This window comes from Dipodomys spectabilis, unplaced genomic scaffold (assembly GCF_019054845.1).
Source record: "Dipodomys spectabilis isolate Male_0828 unplaced genomic scaffold, ASM1905484v1 ptg000043l, whole genome shotgun sequence".
In the NCBI taxonomy this organism is placed as follows: Eukaryota; Metazoa; Chordata; class Mammalia; order Rodentia; family Heteromyidae; genus Dipodomys; species Dipodomys spectabilis.
In genome coordinates, this window is record NW_024870720.1 from 30,770,421 (window position 1) to 30,791,075 (window position 20,655).

A 20,655-nucleotide genomic window follows, 5' to 3' on the forward strand; every position below is an offset into this window, starting at 1 on the left:
ACAGGAGGCTGAGAACTGAGGATCATGGTTCAAAGCCAGCCAGGGTAGGATAGGATAGACCATGAGACTCTTATCTCCAATTAACCGGCAAAACACCAAAAGCGAAGCTGTGGTTCAAATGGTAGAATGCCAGCTTTGAGTGAAAAAGCTGAGGGAACGTAGGCCCAGGGCCTACGTTCAAGCCCCAGCATTAGCAAAAAAACAAAATAAAGCCCATGCAAGCTCTCCAAGTGCTCCACCCCCAGACGTGGTGTTGGTAGGAGCCAAGCAGTCCTAAAAGGGCCTGGCAGTGGCCTCCTCCTGTCCTTTCCTGTCCTGCAGTCTGCCCTCAAAAGCCACATGTGTGGGCACACGTGCATGCGTGTGGTATGTGCGTGAGGGTTACCAGCAGGAAATGCCCTGAATGCAGGCATTTTTTTTAGACCTTCATAATACTTTGTTCTGACTACAAGCAGCCAGGGAGAGCTGTTGTTTGTGGTCCCATCACTTAACCATCTGTTGATTGTGATCCTCATTTCTTCTTGTTCTTCTACATCTATGTGAACCTAGGGCTCAGTGCCTGCCCTTTCTCAAGACACTAACCCTCTGACCTGTGCCCTATTCCAGGTTGCTCAGTTGTTCTGACAGAGGCCGAGAAGAGACTCCGGTGCCCCTCCATCCTCCCACCCCACGCTGGGACAGCTCAGGCTGCAAAGCAGCCAGTATTTGTTCAGTTCCTAGTGAATGTCCCAAAGCCAGCAGAATGCAAGGGCTCCTCCCAGACACTCGGGCTGCCACCTTGACCCCACAGAGCTCCCCTCTGCCTTCACCCGTTCCCTCCAGTTACTGTTCGCAGCTGGCCTCTGATCCGCAGAGTGGAAGGGATGGTCAGGCAGGGCGACAGCCTCTTGCACCCTACACCCCTGGAGGGCCCCACAGAAGCGATGGTCTGATCCAGCCTCCCAGCCCAGAGCATGGGGTAGAAGAAGGCGCGAGGAAGAGGGCCAGTCTGCCCCAGCGGCCCCCTCCTCCTCGGGTGAAGTGGGCTCACATAGCGACAGAGGACGGCCTCTCCCAGGATGCCTCAGCACTCGAGTTCGCAAACCTGAAGCACTACCACACGCATCAGACGAGTCTTCCGAGTTCATGCAGCACTTCAGACCCAGACACTCCTGGGAGGGTCTCGCTGCGCATCTCTGAATCTGCCCTGCAGACCTCCCCACCGCTCCGGGAGGACTATGAGGACGAGGTGTTTGTGAAGGACTTGTACAAGGCCACCTCCAGCCCCACATTTGAAGCCCTTCCCCCACCTCCACCTCCTCCAGTGAGCCAGGAAGCCCCAGTGAATCCCTCGGATGACTTTCCTCCTCCTCCTCCCCATGTGGTGTTTGAGGCACTGGAAGATAACCAGGCCTGCGAGGAGCCTGGCAGCAGGTAAGTGACGCCTCCAGGCCTGGCAGTCATGGTAGAGGAGGACCAGGGCTGCCCTCGCGAACAGAAATCCAGGTGCGGGCCTCCCAAGTCCTGCTGTCCATGGAAAGCCCTCAGCTTTTCCAGAGCTCAGCTCAGCCAGAGAGCTGTTTCCTTTGCTAGCTCGGGGTGGTGAGCCTGCCAGTGTTTGTTAGGCACCAAGGAGCTAAAGGTAGTGAGAAAGAAAGCCCAAACCAAACCCTCCTCCCTGCCATGGCCAAAGAATAAAAAAGAGGACAGTATATAGAAGGTAAAAATACTACCTTATTCCCTAATAGCATATCACTTTTCAATTCCTACTCTTATCAAGAGTATAAGGGGGTCTCCCAAAAATCAAACCCCCAAATAAGTGGATTTGTCATAGGCTGTGCTAGAGAGAGAGAGAGAGCATGCTTGTAGGCAGCCTTTTTTCTATCTGGAGCCACTTTGTGTCCACAGGCAGGAACAAAGAGTAGAACTAAAATCCATGGTGTTTAGGGGAAAGCTCTTCTTTGGAAGCCACAAGAACAGGGGAACAGGGAAGAAGCATTTCCCAATATGTAGTTCCTGGGACTAAGTGAACTCTCTACCAACAAAAATCAAAACAAACCCCTTGGGGTAGCATTCCTAGTACCACAATTACGACTTGTCACCACTACTTTCTCTTCACCTCAACCTTGGAGAAAATTCTAGAGTGTGATAGCAACCTTCACCAAAACTGATTCCCATCATATCTCTCTCCTGTAGATAAACGAGACTAAACTCAGCTCAGAACCCCTGTGTGGGGGAGAATGACCCCAAAATGCAACTCCTTTCCCTTCTCCTGATATGGGAAGGGACCCTCTTGCTCTTCCTCTACCCACTTCCCTTCACCTTCTACTGACTATTCTCTTACCTCTATTTTTTATACCCTTAGCAGCAGCTCCAGCAAGTTTTCCAAGGTGACACTTACAAGAGAAAGACACATGCCTGGTGCAGTCCCTGTAGTAAGCAGTCAGATCCTGGCTCCCAGACCCCAAACTATCAGAGGTTCAGAGGCCAGTGAGTCCAACCCACACACCATCATGAGTGTTCAGCCCCAACTTGCTGGGTCTCTTGGCCAACAGCCAAGCCCAGAACAGCCACCTCCCAGCCAAACCCAAAGCTTCCTCCATGAACCAGTGAGTGGAACTCTGGATACAGAAAAGAATGTCAGTCCTGTTCCTCAGAAGACCTCAGAAGACAGCAGAACAGAGGCTCTGGCCAAGGAAATTGTCCACCAAGACAAATCTCTAGCAGACATTTTGGACCCAGACTCCAGAATGAAGACAACTATGGACTTGATGGAAGGCCTGTTCCCCCGAAACATTAATACACTGAAGGAAAACAGCACGAAGAGGAAGGCCCTGCAGAGAACTGTCAGCTGTCCAGGATGTGAAGGCAAAAGGTAAGGCCCTGGCAGTGTCCCCAGGGAAGCTCACACTAGAACTCCTTCCACAGGCTGATGTTAAGGCAAGGTATGTTTATCTGATGTTCTGTTTCCTCACGTCCCTGGCCCAAGAGAGACCTTTCATGTCAGCCTTAGGGGCGCCGTGATGCAGAGTAGAGGATAGGACAGATATCCAACAACAAAATAATTGCCTCTAATACCATTCTTCACGTTGTGTGTATCAGGCATTGTGATAATTTCCTTACTCATCATCTCATTTCATCTTTACTAGAACCTTTCTGAAAGAGCTACCACTTTTGTTTTACTAATATGAGAACTGAAGCCTAAAGGGTCATGCTCTACCGAGGTCATATTATTGCGGGCTTCTACATTTGAACTCAGGTCTCCCCGAGGCTGAAGCTAGAGAGTTTTTTGGTAGTACTGAACATTCACCTGCCCAGATCCTGAAAGTTGAGGGTGTAAGAGGGGCGTGCTCTCCTGCCGCTGCGTGGGCCCTGGGCTCTGCTCTAGAAGCTCCTCTCACCCCCCCCCCCCCCCCCACTCAGCCAGTGCCACCCACATGGTAAGAGAACGGCACGGTCTCTATTTCCCATTCCTTCCTTTTCACTTGGATTATTGCAATGGTTTCTCAAATGTTTGATTTCCTTAAAGGACTACTGTGGGGAGGATTTTTATACTCTTGATTTTCAGTGAAAACTGTGTGTATGAACAGATTGCAACTCAGCAGTGAGTAGCTTCCACACTAAATAAAAACAGAACATTTCAGCCACATTTGAGCTTGCCTTTTAGAACTCTCCCAATGTTCATAATGCCATTGCTAACAGGAACACCAGGTCTTGTAGGGAGAAGGGAAAGAGTTATTTAATACTGGAAGCTGTCTAATTGTGCTATTAGAGGTCATCCTCATGGAAGGCCCCATAGTTACCCTGTCCCTCCCTTTATTTTCAGATTTGAGCAATAGAGGCTAATTGAGATGAAATGATTTATCCGGGGCCGTGGTGGGTGTCATTCTGTTATCTGACTGCCTGCTGTTACATGACTGAGCCACTTCCAAATGCACTGATGCAGTTGCATCAAAAACCTAATTGAAGCCTGGCACCAGTGGCTCCTGCCTATAATCCTAGCCACTCAGGAAGCTGAGATCTTAAGGACAGTCCATGTGACTCTCGTCTCTGAATTCATCTGAAAAAATAAATTAAAAAATAATAACATAAGCAAAGTTGTGGCTTAAGTGGTAGAGCACCCCAGAGGGCACCCAGGCTCTTAGTTGAAGCCCTCATAGTGGCATATGCGCATGCACGCACACCCACATTTTTAGGGTAATTTTAAAATACATCCTTAGAGGGGCTAATAGTAGAAAGCTTGCCCAGCACACATAAAGCCAAAAGTTCAAATCCCAGTTGAAGAGCCTGAGGGGGAGGGATCCTTTTAGGAGTTCCTGTAGAACTCTCTTCTCAGTCAATTTGGAAGTGAAATGGTCCTGGCTGCTTTTCTGAAGGATTTCAGAAGGATGGCAGGCGCCATCTCCTGGTGAAAAGAAGCATTGTGAGAGGAGCTAGAAAGTAGCCATTGTAAGGTTTAATCAGACCATGGAAGAAGCCTATTCGTAATGCATCAGATACTCTGATAACAAAAGTTGAAAACCCATGATGTATAATGAGAACTTTTTCCTGTTCTCTCATCAACTGAGTTAACTGTAGATATGCTACTTAGATGGGCAGTCATTAAGCAGGAAACCAGTAAAGATGATTCTTTGTGTATGTGTTCCTAATTCCATGATAAAATAATGGGTGTATATTAGGTAAATAAGACCACAGACTAAATGAAATTCCTCTCCTGGAAAGCTTATCTTACTTCTGTAGAGTCATTTAGTGAGTGGTATCTGAATTCTTGTCTGGGTCTGGGCACGTAGCTCAGGAGTAGAGCCTGACTAGCGTACGTGAAGCTCTGGGTTCCATCTAGCACCACAAAAATATAAAGGCTGGGCTGAAAGGCCAGATTGAAGTCAACTAAGAAAACAGACTTCCTATGTCCTACTCATGTGAGCCCCCTGGTACTGGAGTTTGAACTCAGGGCCTTGAGCTCTCACTTGGCTTTTTCGATCAAGGCTGGCTGTGTATCATGTGAGCCATACTTCCATTTCTAGCTCTTTGCCTGTTCACTGGAGATAAGTGTCTCACAGAGTTTTCTGCTTTGGCTGAATCACCAGCATCTGGTCCCACTCCTCTTGGGCTGGGAAAGGTGGCTCAGTGGTAGAGCGCTTGTCTTGTATGCATGAGGCCCTGGGTTCGATTCCTTAGCACCACATAAGCAGAAAAAGCCAGAAGTAGCACCATGGCTCAAGTCGCAGAGTGTTAGCCTTGAGCTGAAGAGCTGAGAGACAGTGCCCAGAGTTCAGGCCCTACAACTGACCCCCCCACCCCAAAAAAAAAAAAAAAAAAACTTCTTTTCTACAGTCTTCAAACACCGTATACTCAATAAATAGATTTTATGTTTTGTATTAGGCCAGCACATTCCAAATTTTCCATGCTTAGGTAGGTATGCAGCTTACAATGAAAACTTACAAGTACCTAAGCAATAATACAGTAGGCATCAGAAGGATGGGTAACTGCAGAAAACAAGGAGATAACCTAGAGCTTGGATGTGAGCAGCACCTGGAAATACTGTCCTGTTGATCAAACCATTGCTCCATTTTGGTTTTGTATGAAACAAGAAAATAAATGGGCTAAATGGTTTGCCTGAGCCCTGACTCGCGTGGTTTTCTAGCCCCAGTGTGCTTCACTTCAGTAATTCTGGACACAGGAATCACTTATTAGTAAACGTTTGCTAAGCTATCCCAACTTCTGGGAAAGATATACAATAGATCTTTTTATGTATTTCTGGTCAGATGGTTTCGTGTGTGTGTGTGTGTGTGTGTGTGTGTGTGTGTGTGCAAATGTCCTCTGTGTCCTGGTGTGTGTGTATGTAACTGTCCTATGTGTTCTTCGTGGCCCAGGAGTGAAGACAAGGAAGCAGCAGGAGTGTTAGTCAACTGCCCTGCCTACTACAGTGTGTCTGCTGCCAAGGCTGAGCTTCTGAACAAAATCAAAGATATGCCAGAAGAGGCGCCTGAAGAGGAGGAGCAGGTGGATGTCAATGAAAAAAAGGTACATAACATAAGGAATGGGACTCCTTGTTCTGCTTCCCTCTGGTAGTTAGGCCTTCCGGCGCCAAATCAGGAGGGACAGGGACTTGTGGCAGCACCAGACCTTGCCAGAAACATCATCAGGGGCTTTGGATTGACTTGGTGCACTGGTTTGTTTCCTACCAGTAACTTTCCTGTAACTATGGCAGGTAAGCTACTGTCAGAGAGATGTCTTAACAGTCTCATAGCTAGAAGTTGGACCCCCGGGTCCCCAACTTCCTAGTCCAAGGATTCCAACAGTGTTCACAGCAGCAGTGCATGTGGTTTTCGTGTCATAGCTTATGATCAAAAGGAAAAGTATAGGCTGGTGGTGTCATTCAGTACTAGAGTCCTTACCTAGCATTGCACAAGGCTCAGGGTTTGATCCTCAGCGCCTCAAAACACAGTACTGAAACTGTTTTGTTTTCCCTTTTTGAGGGGTAGGAAAAGTGGGGCACAGGAATGGAGGGAAGAAGGATAAGTAAATGCAGTCATTGTATTCAATATATACTATGTAAAAAATGAACTCTAATTTGTGGGTAGGATGTGGGGGGGAGAGGCAGGGGAATCGAAGGACAGGGTGACACTAAGAAGAATTGTGCTCATAATCTGACTCATGAAATTTTAACCCCTTTGTACAACTCCTTAAAAATAACAATTTAAAAAGTAAATATACCGAATAAAAATTAGAGAATCTAGAAGATTTAACATTCATCTTAATCCATTCCCCAGCTCTCTTTGTAATACCTCAATGAAGAGCTTAAAGGAGCATAATTGGAATTCAGTTGTTAGCATTTGGTCCTCCTACAGAGATTTTAAATGTCAAACATTTCTAAAATGACCTTGCTACTCCCACATACCATGGAGCTCTAAGCCAGGCTGTGTCTGCAGGGAGAATGTTCTTGTCATTCCCCTTTCCCTCTCCCCTTTCCACCTGGCTTAAAGCTCTTCTGTATACCCAGGCACACACGCTCAAAAGGATGCTCCAAGCTCGCTTCGTGTTGAGAATGTAAGTGGTTGTCAGTGAAGCTTTGTTTCTTTTGTGCTATGTCTCCCAAGACTTAATGGATGAAGCATAGGACATAAACACCAGGAGGAGGAAGGGACTGGAAGTATTCTTCCAGGTCTGGGAGCTTAGGGTCATCTGCCACCTCCCAGACCACTGGTTTCTATCCAGATACTTCTCTGTCCTCATCACTCTGTTCAATGCCTCCATTCTGTGTTTACCTCAAGGACAGAGCCACATAAACACCATTGCATGTATCATGTTGCTATGGCAACATGATATATATAGAGATGTTTGTTGTCCTGGTTTCTGCTATCGACATACCTGAATTATAGTAGCAAATTACTCATCTCCCCATCTTAATGTTAGGTTTTAATTCCTTTTCATTATTTTATCATCACCTTCTCTGATAACATGGCAAAAAGTATTTTCAGACTTTGAGAATATGAAAGGATATAAGACTACTTCATTTTCTTTTTTTTTTTTTGGAGGGGGGGGAGGGGTCCGGTCGTGGGGCCTGAACTCTGGGTCTGGGCGCTGTCCCTTAGCTCTTCAGCTCAAGGTTAGCGCTCTACCACTTGAGCCACAGTGCCACTTCCGGCTTTTTTCTTTTTACTTACGTGGTGCTGAGGAATCGAACCCAGGGTCTCATGCATGCAAGGCAAGCACTCTACCACTGAGCTACCTTCCCAGCCCAAGACTACTTCATTTTCATAGGAAATAATACTAGCTACAGTTCAGGTGGGCTGTGTTTTTCTACATTGTACTGTATTTTGTTTGCACTAGCACTGGAGCTTGAACTCAGGGCCTAGGTACTTTCCCTTAGCTTTTTCACTCAAGGCTGGTATTCTATCACTTGAACCACAGCTCCACTTCTGGCTTGTTGAAGTCTCAAACTTTTCTGCCTGAGCTGGCTTTGAACCCTGATCCTCAGATCTCAGCCTCCTGAGTAACTGGGATTACAGATGTGAGCTACTGGCACCCAGTTCCCATTCAGAGTTCTTTTGGTTTGTTGTTCTTCTTTCCCCACCCCCACCCCACCCCCCCACCCCCCCCCCCCCCCGAGGCTGTAAATGACTTGGGAGTTGAAGTGAGTTTATAAATGTAAGATGATGGGTTCACTGAGAACACACATTTCTGCTTCCAGACCCTTCTTTGCAAATCTGAGCAAGCACCCGGTCTGCCCTGGAGTCTGTGGGCTGGGGAGGAAGATGGACTACTTTAGGACAGCATTGAAAACCTTCTGATTGACATACACACTGTGCTAGGGGAGCCCAAAGGAACAAGATTAACTACCCCAGAGGATGGAGGCAGGGAAGGCTACCTGGAGGAAAGAGAACTGGCCTCTATGTGAGAATGTGTCCACATGAATGGGGATGAGAGAAAAAGACATTCAAGGGACTGGGAATGTGGCTTAGTGGTAGAGTGCTTGCCTAGCATGCATGAATCCCTGGGTTAGATTCCTCAGTACCACATAAACAGAAAAGGCTTAAAGTGACTCATGGTTGAGTGCTAGCCTTTAGCACAGAGAGGCTCAGGGACAGTACCCAGACCTGAGTTTCAAGCTCCAAGACATTCAAGACAGGGAAATGCATGGGGGAAACTTGAGAGAAGAAAAATCAGATGCTGTAAGCAGGAAGGACAAATACTTGGAAATAGTTGGCATTTGGGAATGTAAAATAAAAGACTTCAAGATTAAATTAAAAAATGATCAAACAGAAAAATTATAAAGAATGATTACAAATGGGGAAAGTGAGGCAGAAAAGGATCCACATCACAGAAGTCACACAGGCCTCTGGGAAACCACGGGCGATGTAGAGCCCTTTGACATTTTCTGTTTGTTCCAGTGCATGCTTACACATTCATAAATTTCTATTGGTGCAACTTAATATATCCGATTTGGAAACAACATATGTGATCTTTAAATGAGGACAGTGTTGAAGGCTTAGCATACTCAGCAGAAAGTTGAAAATCAGCTGCTTCCTGATATCCAACACATTTTTCTAATCATGGCTTTAAAAACATGATGTTTGGTCAATACTTAAGATTGTTTCAAGGCAGAATGTAGCCTCTTACCAACTTCTGCAAAGAATTCATTTGTTATCTTATATTTGGTTATTAGTCACCTAAAATGTAATGGAAGATACTAGTATGCCCTTGCATATGAATATTTTCTATTTTAAAAACCTACGTACATGGTGACTATTATTTCCTACTTAAAGTGATAGCACAGTTCCATATTCTAAAAGCCAAGAGAAGAATGTGTGTCCGAAGACTCAGCTTTCCCCAAGGGACCATAGGCGGCTCCTCCAGTTCTCAGTTGCTCCTCATTCCTCAAGTTCCTCGTTCTCCTATAAGCTTCATTTCAGCCTGCCAAAAATTCCTTTCACATTTCTTTCAGAATAGATCTCCTTTCTGGTGGCAAATTCTTTGTCTGAGAGTGTCTTCATGGCACTTTCATTTTTTTAGTGAAGGGCGTCTGTGCTGCATCTGGAAGTCTATGCTCAGCATTCTTTATTCTTTCCACACTGTAAAAAAAAAAAAAAAAAATGCCATAGCTCCTTCTTGTTTCCTTCATTTCTGGGAAACTCCTAGTCGTATGAATGCCTGCCTTGCGTGCGATGATGTTTATAGGCATGGTGGTCTTCTCTGTGTTTGTGCTGTTTGAAGTGTGCCGAGCATCTTGATTCTGACAATTTTTATCTTTGGGATATTTTCAGCCATCATTATCTCCGAATCTTTTTTTCTTTTTTTTTTTTTGTCAGTTGTGGGGCTTGAACTCTGGGCCTGGATGCTATCCTTCAGCTCTTTGGCTCAAGGCTAGGACTCTACCACTTTAGCCACAGCACTACTTCCAGTTTTCTGGTGGTTAATTGGAGATACTCACACTTTCCTGCTTGGGCTGGCTTTGAACCACAATCCTCAGATTTCAGCCTCCTGAGTAGCTAGGATTACAGGCATGAGCCAGGCACCTGGCCAAGTCTCTGAATATTTTTATGCCTTAATCTCTTACCTTCTCAGAAGCTCAGTGAGACAAGATTAGATCTTTTCCTATTATCCCTAAAAGCTCAATTTTCTGGCCTTTAGTTCTTTAGATTGGATCTGCTCTCAAGTTCACTAATTTTCCTATCCATTCAGCCAGTCATCTCTTTAATATTTCAAACATAATATTCTAAAACGTTCATTTGTACTTTGTTTCCTTGCTGAAAATTTCTCTTTCCATTCATTTCGGGAGTGTAGGCTTTTGCCATGGGACATGACTGTATAACATGCTTTACAGACTTTGATCCTAATATCAGGATTATTTTGGGTTTAGCACTTTTTGATTCCCTGTTCCCAAGAATTGATCCTAGTACCGCTTCTCTGTATATTGAATAACCATGTGTTGTATTCTGAACATTTTCAAAAATGCTTTGACGGAGTTCTGTTACAGTCTGCTAGCAAATTATTGGTTCATTTGTGTGAGTTTCAGGAAGCAGTCACCATAGTTAGGTACACATTAAAGCTTCTGTCTCACCTTTGGGTGGTGGCTCCAACATCCATACCATTTTCAGAGCTTGTATTATGCTGTGCTAACCTGTCTCCCCACCCTACACCCTACCTGGTTCTCCTTTTCGAGGTTAGTCTGGACCTTGAGTGTCATTTCTATTACAGTTCAATTCTGGAAACGTTTGCTGTACTGTGTGGATATGCCCTAGGTATATGCAGATTGAAAGTGAGCCCAGGGCTCAAGTGAGTGCCTGCACTTAGAGCACCTTCCGGCCCAGCTCCTTCCCTCCTGTGTCTTTCCCACACACTGGCCCCAGGGACTGCTGGTCCTGCTCTTCTCAGGAATCAGAGTAGCCTGCACAGTGCCAGATCTACCTGGGAAGACCCTCAGTGAAGGGGGGAGGGGGGCGTGGAGTAATAGGACACACAGACACACACACACAGACACACACACACACACACACACACACACACACACACACGACCAGTTTCTCTAAGCAGAAAGGTTTCTCCTGGGCTGGCAGTGCCTAGACCACGACTGTGCAGTATAGCTGGGCAAGGGGAGACAGAGCTGGGGGAGGAAAGAGGAAGAGGGGAGAGGGGTTGGAAAGGCCCCCCCACACTCCCTCACTGGAGCTGAAGGAAGCAGCTTTTCCTATCCTCAGGCTTTAAGCATTGTGGCCCTGGGCTGTCCTCAGGTCAGACTTAGAACATAAAAAGCTGAGGAGACAGAAAGACACACACCCCGGTTGTACTTCAGGGTCCTTAGTAGCTAACTTTCAGGAAGCTTTTCAGAACCTCAACATTTTAATTATAATATAAGGTGAGGAGAGGCAGCAAGGGGCTATGGCCTCATCTGTCCCTATGTAGGTTTACAGTAGACAGACACATAGCAACTGTATCTTCTAGAACCATCACTTCAGCAGCTTTGTATGGAAGACAGAAGGAGAGGCCTTGTTAGCAGAGTCACTGGGGGTGAGAGATCTCCCAGCCAAGATACGGAATGTGGTGATAGCCACCATGCAGAGAAGTTTAAAAGCAATAAGAAAGAGAGGAATTAAAGAGAAACACATAGGAACTGGTGATAGATTAGAATGGGAGAGAAGAAAGGGGCCAGGGTGACTCACTTCCTAGCTCCTGAAATGGGAAAAATGGGAGACCATTTGCGAGAGGGGAAATGAGTTAGTGGAACTTAGAGATTTAATACAGCTTCTCGCCTGTTGTCAAAGATACTTGGGACCAAGAGAAGGTACCAAGTCCCCATGATGGCACTCTGGCTGCAGGCTTCCTCCAGAGGAAATGCCAATGGGTTCTTTGCAGAAAAAGTGCTAGAAAGAAAATGTTTGGCATGGTTGTCAGGCCATATAATCTTTTTGCTTTGATCAGATCACACAGCAGCCGATGAAGGTTTAGTCTGGTTGCTGGACAGAAACTGCCTTGACCCTGTCTTTCTTGGTTGAAACTCAGCCAAAGACAGCAGTAATATCCTTCATTCAGCCTGCTTTTCCCATTTAGAACCAAAGAAAGAATCAAAGCCTATGAGATAGAAGTGGCTTTTCCCAGTTTTGGTTTTTACCAGAAGAAGCCTAAACCCCATTCTGTTTCTTTAGTGGTTGTTGTTGGTTGTGGGGTTTCTTTAGTGGTTGTTGTTGGTTGTGGGGCTTAAACTCAGGGCCTGGGTACTGTCCCAGAGCTCTTTCACTCAAGGCTAGTGCTCTACCACTTTGAGCTACAAGGCCACCTCCAGTATTCTGGTGGTTAATTGGAGATAAGAATTGCACAGATTTTTCTGCCTGGGTTGGCTTTGAACCACAATCCTCAGATCTCAGCCTCCTGAGTAGGGTTACAGGCATGAGTCACCAGTGCCCGGCTTCCTAGTCTGTTTTTACATCCTGCCAGTAGACCTGAGTTTTACTTGTTCAGATGAAGATCATCAATAGAAGCCAACTGTGTTTGTAATGATGTCACTGGCATCGTTGTCACCAGAAGGCAAGCATCATGTGTGAGGAGAAACTGGGTATCCCCTCAAGGTATCTACCTAAAAACGAGTGCAGTGTGATCTTCAGATTGTGTCCAGTTCTTAGGCCAGTGTGCGTGCGAGTGCGCACACACACACGCACACAAATACCAAACGTGTGTTACTTTTCTACTTAGTCAATTGCTTATAGCCTTATTTCATTTGAGCCTTGTCATATTCCAGTGAACTATTTTAATTTAGTGATTACAGGTCTGATCCCTGAAGCCAGACAACTTGAATTGAAGCCTGGCTCTGCCACTTACTAGACGTGTAGGTGAGCTCAGTAACTTCAGTCTCCCTTGCCTTGTTCATCAGTGAATGCAAATGACAAACACACCTACTTCAACCAGGTGCCGGCGGCTCACACCTGTAATCCTAGCTACTCAGGAGGCTGAGATCTGATCCTGATTCAAAGCCAGCCCAGTCAGGAAAGTCCTCAAGTCTCTTATCTCCAAAAAAAAAAAAAAAACACACCAAAATGCCAAAAGTCAGTGCCCTATCTCTGACTCATAGACTGTGTTCATCCTGGAGCAGAGAAAAAGGTCCCAGCAGGGCCTTGTGTGTACAGATGGTGAGGCAGGAGGGAGGTCTGTTAACCTATGTCTGAATGCGCCCTTATAAGTGGTATGTCATGCACACTGAGTTAACATTCGTTACCAGATGAGAAGTGGATAAATGTCAATGACTTCCCAAATAGCACCAGAGAAACTGATATTAATGCACATGGCCTGCCCTTCTCCCCCAGCAAATTCTGCTGGTAGAAATGAGTAGTTTAGGATATTCTTTTTTAAATAGAGATTTGCCTGGCCAAGAAATTACTTTCTATGGCCAATTTTCCCTTGATGCCTTCAGTTATTCAAAATCCCTCTTCCCTGTACTTTTAAAATTCAAATTTTCATATTTAAGGGCTTGATAGTATAAAAATAAACCCCACAGAAGCCTCCCTCTTCTCACCCCAGACATTTTCTTCTCCTACTGTTTCTTAGACCATGAAGCCTACAGATAGAATACATTTGAACTCCTGACCTATATTTATATCTGGCCAGCTTCTGTGCCTTTGAAAAACAAAACTGGTCTGGAATAGAAAGCCCTAGTAGATGAGGCTCCCAAGCCTGATCCCCATTGGCTGTGTCAGACCATTTGGCCATCCTGTATGCCGAGCCCTGCTTACTCCATGGCTGCCCCTTGCGTACTGCTGATCGGCTGAGACCCCTGAGAAGAACCTCAAGAGGTCGAGTTCTCCCAGCCTCATCACAACACATCCTGCCAGGGCCATCTGCTCTTCCCTGCTGCCAATAGTTATGTGTCACATTTGTCCCTTTTGAGTCTAACCTTTGAAAGATGTAATGAAGGCTCTTTTAAGACATAAATTACATTACAAGCAGTGTTTTAAGTTCCTTCCAGGAATAAGGACATGCAGTGTGACCTTCAAAAGATGTCATTTAGGTACTAGTGGCACATACCTTAATCCTAATTACTAAGGAGTCCAAGGAGGATCACAGTTCAAAGCCAGCCCAGGCAGAAAAGTCTGTGAGACTCTTATCTCCTGTTAACCAGCAAAAGCAAAAGTGGAACTGTAGCTCAAGTGGTAGAGTACTAGCCTTAAGCAAAAAGCTAAGGGACAGCTTCCAGGCCCTGAATTCAAACTCTGTACCAGCACAAAAAGGAAAAAAAAATTGGAAGGGTAATGAAGACCATGAGGCAGTTACCTGTTACTTTCTTTTCTTCCCACAATTCAGATTTTTTTTTAAAGTATTTTCTAGAAATTTCCCTTCTCAGGATTTGAGGTTGAAATGGATGCCAAAAATTGGAATGAGCAGATGGCCTTTTCCTGAGAATGAGCAGAAGGCCTTTTCCTGAGAATGCAGTATGTGCAGTTTGTTGTAACCCAGTTTTCTACAAGAAAGTGTTGCCATAATATTTAGAGTGAACAGCCTAACAGCTCTAAACTACAAGGTTAAAAATCCCAGGGCTGACGTTGTGTAGCTGTCAGCTTCTCTCATGATCTACCTGAGGAAATAGTAGAGACATTTAGCTGGTCTTAGCCCTGTCCCTTGGGAGCACTAGATGACACTCTGCATGCAGTGCTGTCTCCTGCTGCATTTCATTCCAGTGTCCATGCTCTTCTCTCCGTATGAACGTAGTCCATCGCCCCTGCCAGGCCTTCTTCTGGTGGTCCCTGCCAGATATACACCACAGCCGCCGGCCAGAAGAGCTTTTTGTGGAAAGCAGTGGAGTTTTCCAGGAGAAGATAAGGAAAAAGAACTTCCGATGGGCAGATCATAGAGAAATAAAGATTTTCCTATGTCACTATGATATAATTCCTAACTGCACTCACATGAAAAGAGAAAATATAGGAAGCTGTCAGAATCCTTTGGTTTTACTAGACATAAGACAGACACACACACACACACACACACACACACACACACACACACACACACACACACACACACACACACACACACACACACACACACACACACACACACACACACACACACACACACACACACACACACACACACGTTCTTTTCCCTCAATTTTTAAAATGAAGATATAGTCAAAAGATTGATTGGAACCTTGATTTTTTTTTTTTTTTTTGCAAACCAAGTTTTCAGCTTGAGACATAAAACTTGGCTTAAAAGTGTGTGGATTAAGCTGGAACTTGGTGGGAGTTTTTTGGTATTTGTGGTGCTTGGAATCAAACCCAGGGACGCATGTTATTCTATATATGTTTTCCACATCACTTAACCCTAAGCAAGCTCCAACTTTTTTTGTGTGCAATAAATAGATTTTTTTTTTTGGTTGTTTCTTTCCCGGCTGCCTTAAGCTAGAAAAAGATGAAATCATGAATTTCTCTTGGAGCAAAGTAAATAACATCCATTAATGCAAATGAAATGAGGCTTGAAGTCACAAAGACATTTGTTTTATTCCTTCAGTTAGATGTGCTGGGTATTTGTGTAGCCTCGTCTTATAGGTGTACGTAGATTGTGCATGACTCTGGTCACTCAGAACAGCGAGGTTATGAAACCAAGGCATTGGCTTTCTGGTGAAGTTTGGTGTCGGTGTGTGTAATGGCGGTACAGGAGAGCCCCTCAGTCAGGCTGCCTGCACTCAAGGTAGTCTACCTTATGCATGTGATGTGACAATCACAAAGTCTTCCTGGCCTCACCTGCTGTGTGAGGAGTAGTCATCTCTACAGGATTGGGGGTGGGCTGGGGAGGGTGCCGAATGAGATATGGCACAGTTTCTCACACTGTATATTGCTATGTAGTGACTGCTCTTCAACTAATATTCAGCTCGGTGCTCAGACCTCGGGCAGATCCAGTCATTCTTCTGACTCTTCAAGAAACATGTCAGCCTACTTTCCTGCTTATCCAGGATATCCTTATACCAAACAAGAACATGCCACAAAGGGACTTTCAGTGTGAGTCACTAACAGACCAACTGGAAAGGCAAAATCTGACAATTAGAAAACCTGATGAGACCACATGCAATCAGTCAGGTGTTAGCTTGTGAAGGCTGAATAGATTCAGAAAAAGGCAGGTGTAGCTGCTCAAGAAAAGGAGAGATTGGATGGTTGCTGGTGGCTCATAGCCTGTAATCCCAGATCTGAGGATTGCAGTTTCAAGCTAACAGGGGCAGGAAAGTCTATGAGACTCTTATCTTCACTCAACCACCAAACAGCTAGAAATGGACCTATGGCTCAAGTGAAAAAGCACTAACCTTGAGTGAGTGAAATAACTAAGGGGTAATGCCCAGGGCCTAAATTCCAGCACACGCACACGCCCGCACGGCCTACAGCCTGATTTGGGAATGTGGAAGGCAGGAGCGTTCAGCTCTGCCCTGATGACTACATCATGTGTCTGTGAGGTATGAATCCTGCTGGCTCATCTCTATGTGTATGTCTTCCGTCATAGGCTGAGCTCATTGGAAGCCTCACCCACAAACTTGAGACCCTCCAGGAAGCAAAGGGGAGTCTACTCATGGATATCAAGCTTAACAACGCCTTGGGAGAAGAGGTGGAGGCTTTGATCAGTGAGCTATGCAAGCCCAACGAGTTTGACAAGTACAAGATGTTCATAGGGGACTTGGACAAGGTGGTCAACCTGCTGCTATCCCTTTCTGGGCGCCTTGCCCGGGTTGAGAACGTCCTGAGTGGCCTTGGGGAAGACGCCAGTAATGAAGAAAGGGTATGTGGGCTAGCAGCGCAGTTTAAGGAGCTTTCTCTCTGAGCCTATGCACACACGAGAGGTGCAGTTAGACATGGCCTCTTTTCTCAAGAAGATTGTGGTCATCCTAGAGATGGTAAAATATAAGTGGCCAAGAGAGAAAGTGGCTTCTGCCCTGCCAGGGTGTAATGCCGACCCTTAGGACTCAGAGAACATGTGAGAAAGTGGTTAACAGGTGCCCAAGAGCATGTCCTCCCAGCTGCTTCCACATGATGATAAGTGCTGTGCTCTAAAACAGAGCTGGGCCACAAAGGTAACAGGGGTAATGGAAGGGCAGGAATATAAACTTGAAGCTCCAGGGACTCCGCTGTGAGGGGCCCAGGCACCAGCAAAAGGCACTGAGGCCTCTTCTGTGTTTCCTGCAAGGGGAATCCAGATAACAATGCACTGGCCTCCCTGGGTAAAATTCACCTAAGGACTTTCATTATGTCCCATCTCATAAATCCTTACTATGTACTACATCCATAAAAGGGGCCGGGGTTCCCCTTTTGTGTTTGTTGAAATAGAGGCTCACTGTGTAGCCCAGGCTGTCCTGCAACTCGTAATATTCCACTATGCCCAGCCTGTCAACATGAGCTTTTTATTCTGATTGGTGCTTTGTAAGAACCTGAAAATAGCCAAGCACTGGTTGTTCCCCCCTGTAATCCTAGCTACTCAGGAGGTTGAGGTTCAAAAGCCAGCCTAGGTACAAAAGTCCTTGGACTTCATTTCCAATAAAACCAGTAAAGAGCAGGACCAGAGGCATGCTTAAGAGGTAGAATGCCAGTCATGAGCAAAAGCATGAGGGCCCTGAGTTCAAGTCATAGTGCCAGCACAAGAAAAGAAAAATAAAACTAAACATGAATAGAAATGAGAAGAGCAGGGGCCCTGTATCTGCCAGTAGAGCACAGTAGTTATGCATTGGAGATTACCCATAAGGCTTCGGTGGAACTCTAAATACAGTGGAACTCTGAAATACATAGAAAAACCATTTATGCTAACGTTGGATGTACAGAGTGGTGGGCATTTGCTGTATACTTCTAATGTTTACAATGGCATATAATTTTTTTAAAGGTGAGCTCAAAGTTCTGGGTTTTTTTTAACCTCTAGTTACAGTATTTTGAAAAGTGCCTATATTCACTAGATTCACTTCCTCAGGGCTGTTTTAGGGCTGTTTCTGGTTAAGGAAAGCAGCCTATGAAGATGGAGGTATTTGTGAGGTAATGTTGTACTTTCGCTCCAGGCGTTGCCATATGAGATCTCACAGCTGGCTAGGGGATCACTTTAGCATGAAAAGTCTGAACAGTAAAATGTCATTTTAAAGTTTTTACAGTTTTAATACGAATCCCTCATTTTTTTATTCAGAAGCTGAATAAACCTAGAAGTTGGAAATTAATGTCTTCAGAGCTGGAGAATATTGCAATTGTTCTACATTAGAGAGAGAGCCTGAAATGTCAAAAAAAAAAAAAAATCCCCAGGAAGTCCTGTTAACAGGATCCCTTCTCCAGAGACTTTCAGCCAGTAGACTAGAGGCTGCGGGAGCCAGTATCATAAAAGTACTCAGGATGCCTGGATGATCAATTGCCTCTAAGATTAGACCCCAAAAGCCAGGTCATTACCCCAACCATTTTACCCCCTCATCCTGAAACTACCAAGTGACTTCATAAAGGAGAAAGGCATGCTATACAAGTACAACAACAAGGTTATAAGCTGCTCTTCGAACTATCAGTCTCCTTACTGACTGTATTTGAAGTAATAACCGAGCACTTGAAGTATTTTTTCTTTTGTCATTTGTGGGGCTTGAACTCAGGGCCTAGGCGCTGTCCCTGAGCTTTTGTGCTCAAGGCTAATGTTCTACCACTTTGAGCCACAGCTCCACTTTCTGTTAGTTAATTGAAGCTAAGAGTCTCACACCCTTTGTTGCCTGTGCTGGCTTCAAACCACGATCCTCAGTTCTCAACCTCTTGAGTAGCTAGGATTACAGGCATGAGCGACTGGCACCCAGCTGAAACTTAGATTTTTTGCAGTCCTATATAACATTGCCCTATGGGTGACCTGTCTCGCTCCTCCCTTCCTCCCTCCATCCCTTCCTCTTGCCCTGTGCTAATCTTTTCATCTTGCCTTGGCAGAGCTCTCTGAATGAGAAAAGGAAGGTCCTGGCCGGGCAGCACGAGGATGCGCGGGAGCTCAAGGAGAACCTGGACCGCAGGGAACGCGCCGTCCTGGCCATCCTGGCCAATTACCTCTCAGAGGAACAACTCCAGGATTACCAGCACTTCGTGAAAATGAAATCTACACTCCTTATCGAGCAGCGAAAACTAGATGACAAGATAAAGCTGGGCCAGGAGCAGGTCAAGTGTCTGCTAGAGAGTCTTCCCTCCAACTTCACTCCCAAGACCGGGGCCCTGGCTCTGCCTGCAGACCTCTCGAGCTCAGGGACCCCCGTAGGGCGCTGTGCTGTCACTGGCCTGGGCCCCACATTGACCTCTCCACTTTAACCTCTTCTAAGAGACCCCACCAAAAGATCATCACTTCTCTCAACACTATTTAATCTACAGTGTTTCACTGTCAACTACCATGTAAACTCTGGGTGATTGGGGTTTTCCTGGATAAAAGGAAGAAAATTCTATCCAAGAAGAAGCCTGGGTTTTCCTTCTTGCCTTTCCCGATTGATCTGAGAGCTTGGATGCTGCTGGAAACTTACCCCTTTCTCTTATTACTTAGTATTAGAAGGAAAGTTAGTGAAACTGTGACCAGTGCGTGGATAGTGTTTGGGCATGTAGGTTTTTAACAGACCAAGGCAGCTGAGATCAGTGAGTGTCACCCTCAGGAATGTATCCATAGTGGCCTTCCTCGCTGGTAGGCAGCGTGCCCTGATAACCGGGTACACATACCATACATGAAGGGTCAACAACACAAAGCCTTAAAAAAGACACACACGCTGAGAAGGAAGTTGTAAAGCCTTGAACTTTGTTATTATTTATATTTTTAAAAATGAAGATCATGATGTCTGTGTGCTAACCACTTATTTGATTCTGTTTTGTGGTGGATGTAGACAACTATGTTTGAACTTTGTACTTTGTGAAAACCTTAATGAAGAATTCCAAAGACAGCCGCATCAAGCGTGGAGACTCGTTTTTTCTTTCCTTGTTCTCGTGACTTGTCTGATTATTTTTTATAAGTATCAGCCAGTATCCTATACTTGCATTCAACTGAGGGAATCCGAGTTCCATTTCTGACTTGGTCAGAAATGTACCTGTACCAATCAGTACCCCCTGGCTTTCTCAGGGGGAAGAGTTTAAGCAAAATGCTTATCCCCGTGTTTCCTAGTACTAAATTTTCTCAAGCCTCTACAACTGGAGAAGGAAGTTCAGCATTCAAACCAATTCAAAACATTCATGCGGTCATCCCATACAATTCGCTCTGAACTATTGCTGATTTAGTGAGATATATTTATCAGGCTATTTCAATGATGGTTTTTGAAAAGTTGTTTTTACTAAATTATCAAACCTATCAATTATACTTTTAGTATAACCTCTGGATTTGTACCACGGTGGTTTGCTGGTGACAACACAGGGATTCTGTTGCCCAACTTGGCAGCATGTTAAACTGGAAGGTGGGAGGAGGAGGCTGCGGGCCACGCGCCAGGCTGTTTCTAGCCACTGGAGATGGCAGGAGCCTCATACTTTGAGCAGGTGGTTCCTCCTGAGCTCTTGGTTTGCCCACATGTTTGCTCAGAGCTGGTAAAACACCAGAAAAGCCAGGCGCTGGTGGCTCATGTCTATAATCCTAGCTACTCAGGAGGCTGAGATCTGAGGATCACAGTTCAAAGCCAGCCTGGGCAGGAAAGCCCATGAGACTCTTATCTCCAATAAACTAGTAGAAAACTGGAAGTGGTGCTGTGGCTCA

At 45.4% G+C, this 20,655-nt stretch overlaps 1 protein-coding gene across 2 annotated transcripts in view; it reads left to right on the top strand.

Annotated features, from left to right (window-relative positions):
- The window catches only part of Shroom3 (shroom family member 3), a 57,104-nt gene extending 37,174 nt beyond the window's left edge, over nt 1–19,930 (top strand). For both annotated transcript variants that reach the window (XM_042678256.1, XM_042678255.1), the window contains exons 5-9: nt 607–1,413; nt 2,351–2,854; nt 5,853–6,003; nt 16,456–16,728; nt 18,876–19,930. In XM_042678256.1, the coding sequence (XP_042534190.1) occupies nt 607–1,413; nt 2,351–2,854; nt 5,853–6,003; nt 16,456–16,728; nt 18,876–19,244 (2,104 nt within the window). In that variant the 3' untranslated portion in view covers nt 19,245–19,930. The remainder of the gene's footprint in view (nt 1–606; nt 1,414–2,350; nt 2,855–5,852; nt 6,004–16,455; nt 16,729–18,875) is intronic.
- The last annotated feature ends 725 nt before the right edge of the window (nt 19,931–20,655 follow it).